General features: G+C 49.7%; 1 protein-coding gene across 1 annotated transcript; it reads left to right on the plus strand.

The window, feature by feature from the left end:
* The first annotated feature begins 1,665 nt into the window (after nt 1-1,665).
* On the plus strand, nt 1,666-12,481 carry PLK1 (polo like kinase 1). Its single transcript, XM_043914529.1, has 10 exons — nt 1,666-2,729; nt 3,386-3,554; nt 4,645-4,789; nt 5,750-5,843; nt 7,078-7,297; nt 9,900-10,055; nt 11,042-11,119; nt 11,310-11,464; nt 11,565-11,747; nt 11,986-12,481. Exons 1-10 carry the CDS (start codon nt 2,328-2,330, stop codon nt 12,190-12,192), a joined length of 1,809 nt encoding a protein of 602 aa, XP_043770464.1. The 5' UTR covers nt 1,666-2,327; the 3' UTR covers nt 12,193-12,481.
* The last annotated feature ends 81 nt before the right edge of the window (nt 12,482-12,562 follow it).

Here is a 12,562-nt window from a genome sequence, read left to right on the forward strand (position 1 = left end):
CATATCCTGATCAATTCCTGAATATCTTTCTGGTTAAATTATATTAAAATATTTATATGCAAAATTATTCCCATGTCCCTTACACACAGCCCTTCTGGATGAAAGGCCTGGATGAGAATAAAAGATTATTGAAAAAATGTCAGGTTAGTATTGCTGATCAAAAGCCTGGCACCCAGGGAGCTTTGGGGGGTAGGGAGAGCATTTATGATCTTCATTTCTCAGAACGATTCTGGAAACTTTCCCCTTTTCCTGAAGGAAAGCTCCCAGTGCCATCAGCTAGAAGATTGGCCCTTAGCTGGCATCTGGGTTCTTGAATTTCAGGAGAGTTCTCATCATTCCCTAAATGATAGGAGTTGCTTACTGAACTTAAACTGTGTAAACAGTGTGGTTTATGCTGCATGCCTGCTTTCCTCCCAGGAATGTGGAATTTTGGTGTGTTACAGGCAGAGGGTGCCTATGTGACCAAGCCCCAGAAAAGCCCTGGGCTGGAGTCTCTAATGAGCTTCTCTGGTAGATAACATTTCACACATGTTGTCAAACTCATTGCTGGAGGAATTGTGTCCTGTGTGACTGACTCCACTGGGAGAAGACTCTGGGAAGCTTGTGCCTGGTTTCCTCTGGATTTTGCTCTATGCACCTTTCCCTTGGCTGATTTTACTTCATAACCTTTCACTGTAACAAATCCTAGCCATCTATGAGTAGGACTATATGCTGAGTCCTGTGGGGGGATGGTCTTGGGGCCCCCCAACACAGGGCACAGGGGGGACTTCTGGGGTTGTTGGTCATGTACTCTTTCTCAGTCTGGGTGCTGTTTACATGAGGTGTACTCATTTTGTGAAAATTCACTGAGCTGTCCAATTAACAGGTGTATACTTTTTTGGTACATAGATTCAACTTTATAAGAAGATAAAACAATATTACACACCACAGGGATTAAAAAATAATAATTTAAAAAAACAACTTCCTTTTATTTATAAAGCATTTTAGCCACTCCTTTTTGCCAGGCATTGTGCTGAGGGCTTGGGACATGGGGTAGGAAGGATGTCTTCATTGCCTCTCAGTTTATTGGGAGTTATGTAAAGAGATAACTGTGATATGACCGACTTTAGCTGAGTCCTAGCAAAGACATCATAGGATGCTGGGCTTATAACTTGAGTGATTCTCAGGGTTGCCACTTAAGTATCTATGGAAGCCAGACCAGCAAAGGGACAAAGGAGGGTTAGCAGGGAACGCTGACAAACTGGGAAGGTATGTTAAGCATAGAGTTGCGACAGCTAATAGTTTTTTCTTAAGGAAAAGCCACAGAGCTGAATTTTTATGTGAGCTCTCTTGATTTTTCAGTCCTGTATATGAATCCAAATTTTAAAAAGTGAAAGACCAAACAAAACACCTCTGCAGGCCAAATTTGACCTTGGCTTACCAGTTTGCCAGGCATTCTGCCAACCTGTCATTTTTCCCTCTTATAAAACAATTGAGGGTCCACTATTTTAGGCACTGGGAAATAGAGCAGCTGAGCCAGCCAGACAATTTTCTTGCAGAATGACCCTGACGGGGGTGGTGGGGTTCTGCTACTGTGCTTCTCAAACTTCATTATGTGTGGGAATCACTGGGTGGATTCTGAATTGGGGGGCGGGGGGGGGGGGTGGGATCTGCGTTGAGGCCTGAAGCTTTGTCTTTCTAACAAGCTCCCAGGTGTTAGTGATGCTGGTGGCCCCTACTGTTATTTGAAGGAGAAGAGGAGGGGGTTTGTCTGGAAGATGCGTTTGCTTGGCAAGCATCCTCTTTATACTTCGATTTTAGTTTATGGGGTGATTTGGAAGAGAGTTGGTGACTTCTGAAGCGGATATTAGGGCTCTCCCATGTTGTCTCTCATGCCAGGTTTCTGTTCTCAGAGTTTATAATCTAGAAGGCGGGGTGGGGGTGGAGGAAGGTGCTAGGAGAAGTTTCCCGGAGGAGGTGCTCGCGAACTGCAGGAGCTTCCCTTGCCGCCGAGAAGGGAGAAACTCTGAACTCCCCCTCTCCTGGGGCTGGGTCTCAGCAACCTCCCACCAGCTATGGTTTCCCAGGCATCCCACGTGTCTTCCGTCCGCGATCCCTGTCAATCAAGCTCCCCCTAGGGCCTGGGTGAGTGTTTAAAGGCGGCCGCAGTGCAGAGCGCTCCCAGAGTGCCGCGCGGCGGGCGGGTTTGGATTTTAAATCCCCGCGGCCAATCAGTAGCGCGTAGGCTCTTGTAACGTTCCCGGCGCCGCGTTTGAATTCGAGGAGAGGCAGAGCCGTGCCAAGCCTCTGCCTGGACCCTGCTAGGTCCGCTGAGCAACTCCGGGAACATGAGTGCGGCGGCAACTGCAGGGAAGCTGGCGCGGGCACCAGCCGACCCAGGGAAAGCGCCCGGAGTTGCAGCTCCCGGGGCTCCGGCGGCTGCCCCGCCGGCGAAAGAGATCCCGGAGGTCCTAGTCGACCCGCGCAGCCGGCGGCGCTATCTACGGGGTCGCTTTCTGGGGAAGGGTGGCTTTGCCAAGTGCTTTGAGATCTCGGATGCGGACACTAAGGAGGTGTTCGCGGGCAAGATCGTGCCTAAGTCGCTGTTGCTCAAACCGCACCAAAAGGAGAAGATGTCCATGGAGATATCCATTCACCGCAGCCTCGCTCACCAACACGTCGTCGGCTTCCACGGCTTTTTCGAGGACAACGACTTCGTGTTCGTGGTGTTGGAGCTCTGCCGCCGGAGGGTGAGTGTTGCTGCTGGGGAACTGGAGCTGCCCTGGGGGAGGGGTTGGGGCGCCGGGAAGCGGAGCTGCAGGGGAAGGGGCGCCCGGGGGCTCAGAGCTGCTAGGGAAGAGTTGCTGGGAACCTGGAACTGGAAATGGAGAAAGTCTTGGGGAGAGAGGTTCTTGGCACTTGGGCCCTTTAGGGAAGGAGGCTTCTGGACGCTAGCAGTTGGGTGGATTGGGGGAGGTGCGGGAGAACCTTGCTTATGGACGCCAGGGCTTCCGGAGCTGCTAGGTAAGGCGTATTGCGGACCCTCACTTTCCGGAGTGAGGTTGGGTCAGGCAGAGGGTAGTTGGAGCCAGACTTCGGAGCTTCCGGGAGAGGGGAGGGGCAGGAAAGGGATCTGTTGCTGCCGAGAGTTCCGGGACCGGGATACTGGGGACTCTGAGCTTCCAGAGTGGGCTGAAAGAGGGGTCCCAGGTAAGGGACTTGGGAGGGAGCCAGTGGGATAGGGATGCAATGAACTGTTGTGGCCTGGCTTGGGGGAGAGTCTGGATCGCAGTTGTCCTGGAGAAGAAATAGGTAGTAGGGTCCTGACTGCCTTTACCTAATGACAGCCCCTCCCTGCCTTGGGTCTGAGTACCGACTCCCACTTCTCCTTCCCTCCTGCTCCCAGTCTCTCCTGGAGCTGCACAAGCGGAGGAAAGCACTCACGGAGCCCGAGGCCCGCTACTACCTGCGGCAGATCGTCCTGGGCTGCCAGTACCTGCACGGAAACCGCGTTATTCACAGAGACCTCAAGCTGGGCAATCTCTTCCTGAACGAGGATCTGGAGGTGAAAATAGGTAAGGAGCTGGGACTGCAGGGGCACTTGACGCGCAGTGGGAATGAGGAGGAGCTGGGAGGTGAGGCTGGGGAGAGGAAATTTGGAAGGAGAGGAGGGAGGGAGGAAGAGGATGGTAGGAAGTCTGGGCTGTTGATTGCCTCTAGAATCCTCTCTCTAGGACAGAAACTTAAAGAGCTACAAGCCAATGTCTTGTCTGCAGATGCACTTTGGGGGAGTGTGTTCTTCTATTTTTTTTTTTTTTAAGAATTTGAATTTGTTTTCACTTTTTTAAAATATCTTTTTTATTTACTTATTTTTGGCTGCATTGGGTCTCCGCTGCTGCATGCTTTTCTCTAGTTGTGGTGAGTGGGGGCTACTCTTCCTTGCAGTGTGCGGGTTTCTCGTTACGGTGGCTTCTCTTGTGGAGCGCAGGCTTCAGCAGTTGGGGCTCCAGGGCTCTGGAGCACAGGTTCAGTAGTTGTGGCACGTGGGCTTATTTGCTCTGTGGCATGTGCGATCCTCACGGACCAGGAATGGAACCTGTTTCTCTGGCATTGGCAGGTGAATTCTTTACCACTGAGCCATCACGGAAGCCCCTCATTTTCAGTTTTTTAAACTGAGAACCTTGATGTAAAATTTTGAATTTGGAGCTCCTTTTAAACACTCGAGAGCTGCAACAGTATAGGAGTGGCATTCCCTCAGGGCAGCTCTTTGCTGTACTGAACAGCAGCTGATCCCTTCCGATGTCCTGTGGTTTGCCGCAGCCCCCACCCCTCCGCATCACTTCCTCGCAAACTTGCCAAGTAGCCATCTTGACATTTTACTTGCTTAATCCCTGAAGGCATTTGAGTTTTGCTATCCCTGTCAATTCGCCTTTAGAAGTGAACCCCTCCTTTCTGAGGGGAAGGGTGAGGAGGGTCTCTGGGAGGCCCCTCCTTGGGGCCAGCATGGTGGGAGGATTCCTGGGAGGGCCTTGCTGTACACCAGGACTAGAGGCTTTGAGAGGTCACGTGACCCTGGTTCTTGATGGTTACATCTGAGCCAGCTGTCTGCATTGACAGACGACAGAAGCTGGTGTCTGAGCCTCCCTCTTCCTCCCTCTGTCCCAGGGGATTTTGGACTGGCAACCAAAGTGGAGTATGACGGGGAACGGAAGAAGACCCTGTGCGGGACTCCTAATTACATAGCTCCTGAGGTGCTGAGCAAGAAAGGGCACAGTTTCGAGGTGGACGTATGGTCCATTGGGTGCATCATGTAAGTTGGGAGTTGTCTCAGGACCCACCAGTCTCAGCAAGGGGCTTTCTGGACCTCTCACCCAGCAGACTTTATCCTGCAGACCTTTCCGCCTTTGGAAAGGCTGCTCCAGAGGACAGATGGCCTCCAAAGGAAGCCTCATTGCTGCATTGGTATATCCTGCAGGATTCCTGGAACCTGGGCTGTGGGTTCAGGGAATGAGGGAGGGAATGTCTCCACAAACTTGCTCTAATCCCTTGCTATTCAAAGTATGGCAGACCAACAGCAGCATCACCTAGGAACTTGGTACAAACGCAGAATCTCAGGACCCAGGCTAACTGGATCACAATCTGGATTTTAAGACCCTTGAGTGATTTCCATGCACAATAAAGTGTTAGAACCACTGATCTAAAAAGCAGCATTAGGTGGGAAGAATTAGGCCAGGAGTGGTGCTGGCGGGAGGAGGTCTTGTGGTCTGTCTGGGTCAAGGCCGTCAGGTGGGTGGTAGGCAGAGAGTTGGGCCTGTTCAGATGTTGCCCCTTTCGTTGTTTCCCTGGGTACTGGAGAGTTAGAAATGGCTTTTCTACTTCTTTGCATTGGAATTTCCCAAATGAAAACTTGCAGCCTGAAGTACAGAACTGTTAACTGTGGAGCTGCCTCTGAAGGAGCAAGTGGCCCCTGCTTGGACCTGTTCTGTGTTAGCTGGCAGCCTCTGGCCCCTAGATCACCACAGGCTATAGCTGAAAAGTCACTGATCCATTAGAACCCAGTCTCATCACTTGTGTTCTACTGAGGGCTCCTCCCTGCCAATGTTGTGGCTCCTGGGGCTACTTAGTGAACTTGTAAATTGTCCTCTGGGACCCCAGAGTCACAGTGAATGCCCAAAAGATGTCTGACTTCCTTTCTGGCCCTGAGAGGATTCCTCCCTGCATCTGGGTTTTGGTTGGGAACCTTGAGCCAAATTCCTCCTTGTGCTTACAGGTATACCTTGTTAGTGGGCAAGCCACCTTTTGAGACCTCTTGCCTAAAAGAGACCTACCTCCGGATCAAGAACAATGAATACAGTATTCCTAAGGTGACTAAAACCACTTTAAGTTTAGATTTGTTTTATTTAATTCCCTCCCCCACCAAGCGATTTACTGAGCCCAGCCATATTGTGGGGACAGAGACGGGTCAATGCCACCCCTAGGGTAAGCGTAAGAGCTTTAGAGGGTCCTGTCTGAAATTGCATACAGAGTCTGACGTATGTGCACAGAAACAGTTTTTCTTGGGATGAGAGTTTGTAGGCCCTCAACAGTTGGGCAGATAACCCAAAAGACATGTAAAACACAGAGAGAGACAGCAGGCATGGGGGCAGACAGAGAAGTGCTGCCTATCCTGGCAGTGGACTGTCTTGGTTCAGATGGGCTCTGCCACTTTTTAGCCAGATCACAATGGACAAATGGCCTGAGTCTTCTGAGCTGGAGTCCCTGCCCTAGAGCACCTTGCGCACAGTGAGTGCTCATGGAATCTCGAACCACCGTGAAGGCAAAGTGGTGTGCTTTTGCAACCACCAGCAAGAGTGCATTGAGAGGGATCGTCTGCAGCAGTCTGGCACACAGCTGCTTCCCAGTTTGGTGTCTTTGTCTTATGTGAAGCCAAGAGTCCTATCTCCATCAGAACAGATGGGCTGAATCTGTTACAGAGGGTCAGTTACAGCAGAGCAGAGTGGTTCCGAGTGTGGGTGTTGCAGCTAACTCTGTCTCGGTGTGGGTGCTGACTCCACCACTCACTCAGGATGTATCTTAGGCACTTCACTTCTCTGTGCCTGTTTCCTCATCTGCAAAAGTGGAATGGTACTAGAGATCTTCACTCCTTGGGTGTTTCTGTGAAGGTTAAGTGAGTTCATCTACATGAAGTGCTTAACAGTATTTTGCTGGTACATAGTAAGTACATAGTTGATGCTAGGCTTTACTGTGCATTTGACCTACCCTGGGTTGGATCTCCTTACCAGGGCTCCAAGCTTGGTGCTGTGTCTCCACTTTATAGATGAAGATGCAAAGGCCCAAAAAGTTGGGTTAGTTGTCATAGCTGGTGTTAAGGGACAGAAGTGGGACTTAAACCAGGTCTTTGTGACTTTCAAGCCTGTGTTTTCAAGTGCTGTTGTAGTGGTGAGCAACTTGTCAACTTAGTAAAGCTGCCAGTGGAAACTTGGCACATTTAGAGCCACCGAACATGTATTTGAGGCCAGGTCGGGGGGGGGGGGGGTGGTGGTGCAGTACCCAGGTCCCGTGTCATATCCTGCTTATGATTCCCCCTCTCCCCTCCAGCACATCAACCCCGTGGCCACCTCCCTCATCAAGAAGATGCTTCAGCCAGATCCCACTGCCCGCCCAACCATTCACGAGCTGCTCAATGATGAGTTTTTCACTTCTGGCTATATCCCTGCCCGCCTCCCCATCACCTGCCTCACCATTCCACCGAGGTTTTCCATCGCTCCCAGTAGCCTGGACCCCAGCAACCGGAAGCCTCTCACCGTCCTCAATAAAGGTAAACCAGAGTGTGGGTAGATGGTCTTGCCTGCCTCAGTGTATGAATGGCTGGTCCCCAAAGCTCAGGTGTGCAGTCGGACAGGCCCCAGTCTTTGAGTCCATGGTCCCCATCCTCATGTGGCAAATGCCTTTCCCCATAGCTCTGTCGGGAAAGACAGACCTTACCATGAGTGAATCAGACCTATCATGTCCTGAAAAAAGAGAGTGGCTAAATGCCATGCCTGAACAATTCTTAACATTTTTTAAAAAATCACTAATATCGCCCCGCATGGTTCATTGGAAAAAATGTTGAGAAGTTTCAAATACACAGAGCACAATGTATGTGGGACCCCCACATTGCCACCAGATTCAACACTTACTAAGATTGGTGATGTTTGCTTCATCACTCCTTGTTTGTTCCTTTGAAGTATTTTTGAAGTTAATTCCAGACATCTTGCCATTTTACCCCCAGGAACTTCTGTACACATCTCTCTAAAAGGATGAACATTTTCTTACAAAACCACATCTCATTGCTTGGGTTGCCACTGTTTCTAGGTCTCTTCAGAGAGGAGTATTTGAAAATACATAACTGGGGTGGGGGGTGACCTTATATTTATGCTATTTCTGATTCACATTTTTGAATGTTTTATTTTGATATTATTTTAAAATATGAAAAGTATAAGAATAGACAAAATCCTCCTATATCTTGTACCCTCTTTTCTCCACAATTAACATTTTTCTACATTTACTTTATCTCTCATTATGTGTGTGAGTGTATTGTTTTTGTCCCAAACAATATGATAGTAAGTTTTACACATTCTGGCCTTTATTACTTAGTACTTCAGTGTATGTTTCCTAAAAGCAATTCTTTTACATAACCACAACACAGGACACAGTTATCAAGTTCAGGAAATTGAAATTGATGCAAACTTGTCTTATAGCAGTGTTTTTCTCCACTGTGAAATTACTACTTTAATTTTCTTTTGGTAATCTGTAAGTGTCTAATTTAATATTATAGGATTTTTACTTTAATTTTATGTTTCTCTTACAATGAAAACCTTGTTTGCTTACACTGTATACATGAATTTTCAACATATATAAAGTATGTTATGAAACTATGTTTATTTCCATGCATGCAGTTCTTTTTGTCCTTAGACTATATTTCACCAAACAAACAAAAACCCAAGAAAAGCCACTTGAAATACTTTATTTCTCTGTGTGGATATAGCACAACTTTAAGTTCATTTGTTTCAGTTATGACACTGCTGTTTTAAGGATTACCTTTTTCTTTTGGCTATTTTCTCTGGTTATATTAATACTTCCTTTGATTGGCGATCACTTGGTTAAGTGGGTGCCTCCACTGCATAGTTACTGTTTTCCCTTCGGTGATTAATTTATACCCTGTGGGGAGCTTTTCTGAGAAAATACTGCTTCTCAGACTTTAGCTCACTGATGTTAACATCCATGGTGGATGCATGGTGGTATTCTAATGGTGATTTTTCCCCTTTTCTTGTTCCCTCTAAATCTATTAATCAAAATTCTTCTGTAAGGAAGAACTGTCACTTCTCTCCCATTCATTTATTTGGTTGGTATGGACTCATGGATATTTATTCTTAGAGCTATAAGGTAATGTTGTTATTTTAAAGGATTGCTTTTTTTTTTTTAATTTTAGATATAAAGCATTTTTTAAAACCCAGAAGTAGAGTGAACTTTTGGGGGAATACATAAATCCCCATTTTTCCTCATCTGTTTTTAATAATAAATTATCATCATCTGCCTATATTTGTTTTTATCTTTTCCACCTTCTTCCTCTTCTTTTTGCTAGATTTTTTGGGGGGAGGTTTTGTTTTGTTTGCTCTGCCCTGTGGTTTGTGGGGTCTTAGTTCCCCAACTAGGTACTGTACCCACGGCAGTGAAAGAATTTGTCCTAACCACTAAACTGCCAGGGAATTCTCTTGCTAGAGTTTTTAAAGCAAGTCTCAAATATTCTATTCTTTCAAACTGAAGTCTCTATCATAGCACAGATATTTTTAATTGAAAATTCAGATCTTTAAATATTGTAAGAATTTCGTATTATACAAGGGGAGCTAGCACATGAAAGAATTAAACTTTTAAGCATAAAAGGCAATAAAAATATCCATAATTCCACCACCCAAATATACTTAGTCTTAAAATTTCAGGGTGTATCTTTTTAGATTTCAGTCACATATAAGTACATAAAGCAGATTTTAGGGGGAAAACCTCTTATGTTTTCATTAAATGTCTGTTAGGCCATCTTATGGGTTGCAATTTACTGAGCCCTCCCATTTTCCTGGATACAGAAGATGCTTTTAATTCTTAGATTGAAACCAGGCAGCTCCAAGCTGCTCAAGACCAGAGGTGCCCAGCAGGGCCCAGCATTGCGTCAGAGGCCTGAGTGTCTAAAGCGTTATGTCTGTGTGTGGCCGTGAAGCCTGTCTACAGGGCCTGGCCTGGCTCTGGAGGTATCAGCGAGTGAGTTCAGCTGCTGTCACATGAGCAGGGCAGCTCCTTCAAAGAGCTTCCCGAGCTGTGGTCAGGGGTCCTGGGCCCTCAAATCCTGCAGCCTTTGTGCCCAACTAATGACCGTTCTCTCTTTACAGGCATGGAGAACCCCATGCCCGAACGTCCCCGGGAGAAAGAGGAACCAGTGGTGCGAGAGGCCAGTGAGCCCGTCGACTGCCACCTCGGCGACATGTTGCAGCAGCTGCACAGTGTCAACGCCTCCAAGCCCTCAGAACGGGGGCTGGTGAGGCAAGGTGGGCACCGGGCCAGGGCACCGGGAGTGGGCAGGGAGGCCTCAGGCCCCCGGCTCCACAGTGCCTTTCCTTCTCCCGTTTCCTGTCCATTACAGCCCAGGGAAGTTGGCCTGCTGGCTCAGGCCCTCCATGGTCAGGCCTCTCCTTTCCTTTTGTGACTCATCTGTTCTGTCTCCGCAAGGGCCGCACCTTTCAGCAGCCCCATATGCTGCCTGTGTGCTTCTGCACACACTGTCTCTTCTGCTCAGGGAATTCCTCTGTGGCCTCAAGACAGTGGAAATAACAGACCTAGGCATGCTGCAGCTTCAGGGCGTTTGCTCACACCGTTGCCTTCCCCCAGCACGTGCTTCATCCAGATCCCTGCATGGCTCACACTCACCCCTTCACGTGCTTCCACCAGCGTTACCTCTGTGAGCATCTCCCTGCCCCTGACTCGTAGCATTTCTTCTCCCCCTTACCTGCCTTATGTTTTCCACAACACTTCCCATCTAACATAAAGTTTCCACACTGGTTTATTGTATTTAAAAGAGGGGATTATTGCATGTGCAGAACATCACATTTTCATACATCTGAAATTAGCTTCTCTTACAATTTTTTAATCACTCAAAACTCAGTGATTCTCACCATGATAGTTACAAGTAACTTACATATTCTGTGCATATTTATTTTGATTGGTCTCTAGCCCTGGAGCCAGTATGCAGCCTCCAGGAAGTGGGTTTTGTCTTTGTTCACTGTGCCTGTGATGGCGCCTGGCACACAGTGGGCCTTTGATGCATGGGTCAGCTGGACGCACAAGTAGACTCGGCATGCTGCACTGACTTTCTGCCTCAGTGCTGCCTGTCTAAGCTGCTTGATGGCAGAGGCCCGACTCTGGTCTCCTCTGGGGCCCCAGGCCGCTGGACCGAGTTCCCTGGTGTGGGCCACCCGAGCGGATCAGAGGGGAAGAGGCTGGTCCTGACTGGTTGTCTTGTCTGTTTCTGTCCCAGAGGAGGCCGAGGACCCTGCCTGCATCCCCATCTTCTGGGTCAGCAAGTGGGTGGACTATTCGGACAAGTACGGCCTCGGTAGGTTTCTCCCAGGTGGGTGGGTAGCTCATGACCCTCTGAGTTGTTACAGGCACTTGCTTATGTTGACTCTTGGGTTCGCTTCCCTCAACACTCTTCTGTCTCCATCCCAGGCCTCCTAGTTCCAGCCCCCAGTGCCCTCCCTGCTCCTCACTCCCCCTTTCTGAGGTCTCCTTCTACCTCCCACCAGGGTATCAGCTGTGTGACAACAGCGTGGGGGTGCTCTTCAACGACTCCACGCGCCTCATCCTCTACAGTGACGGCGACAGCCTGCAGTACATCGAGCGGGACGGCGCGGAGTCCTACCTCACCGTGAGCTCCCACCCCACCTCCTTGGTAAAGAAGGTGAGTGCGGGCTGGCCCGCGTGGCCCTGTGTCGCCGGGGTGAGGGCTGTGCCTGGGGACAGGCTCTAACTCCGGACTCCCTCTCTCACCCGCCAACCAGATCACCCTCCTGAAGTACTTCCGAAACTACATGAGCGAGCACTTGCTGAAGGCGGGAGCCAACATCACGCCTCGGGAAGGTGACGAGCTGGCCCGGCTCCCCTACCTGCGGACCTGGTTCCGCACCCGCAGCGCCATCATCCTGCACCTCAGTAATGGCTGTGTGCAGATCAACTTCTTCCAGGTGAGCGGGCCCTGGAAGGTTGGGGTGGGGTGTCTGTGCCTCTCTGCTGGCCCATGGAGTTGGGTGGAGAGTGGGGGACATGGACCCATCCTTGGCAGCAGCAGTAGAAAGAAATGAAATGTGTCCCCCTCCCGTCAGCTGACCCATCTTCCCTCTACTCCTGCCAACACACAGTAGCAGCTGGGTCTTCAATCACCAATAATCCCCTCTGTCCATCTTCTCGCCCTCTCCCTCACAGGACCACACCAAACTCATCCTGTGCCCACTGATGGCCGCCGTGACCTACATCGACGAGAAGCGGGACTTCCGCACGTACCGCCTGAGCCTCCTGGAGGAGTACGGCTGCTCCAAGGAGCTGGCCAGCCGGCTGCGCTACGCCCGCGCCATGGTGGACAAGCTACTGAGTTCGCGCTCGGCCGCCAACCGCCTCAAGGCCTCCTCATAGCCCCGACCCCCTGGACTGACGCCCTCCTCCCGCAACTAGCACCTTGGCCCACGCTGGTTAGCACCGTGGTGCTGTTTCATAGTGTGTCCCCCAGCCCTGGGGGCCGGGGCGAGAGCTTCATCCTCCCTGCAGGTGGGAGCTGCTGTGTAAGTTATTTTTGTACATGTTCGGTGTGGGTTCTGTGGTCTCGCCCCTTGCCCTCAGGCCCACCGTATGAATTGTACAGAATGTGGCTGTTGAATTCAGGACTGTCCTTGCCTTTATACACATTAAACATACGTGAATCTTCCTTTCCTTCTTGTGTTCCCTGAGGCGTGCACGCCTTTGCTCCAGTGGCCCCAGCGGCCTGGCCTCTGCTGGTCTGTCGACC

This window comes from Cervus elaphus, chromosome 10, assembly GCF_910594005.1.
Source record: "Cervus elaphus chromosome 10, mCerEla1.1, whole genome shotgun sequence".
Lineage (NCBI taxonomy): Eukaryota > Metazoa > Chordata > Mammalia > Artiodactyla > Cervidae > Cervus > Cervus elaphus.

Coding starts and splice junctions, on each gene's coding strand:
- PLK1 (XM_043914529.1), top strand. CDS start 2,328: ATGAGTGCGGCGGCAACTGCAGGGAAGCTGGCGCGGGCACCAGCCGAC. Junction 3,555..4,644: donor GGATCTGGAGGTGAAAATAG/GTAAGGAGCTGG, acceptor CCTCTGTCCCAG/GGGATTTTGGACTGGCAACC. Junction 5,844..7,077: donor ATGAATACAGTATTCCTAAG/GTGACTAAAACC, acceptor TCTCCCCTCCAG/CACATCAACCCCGTGGCCAC.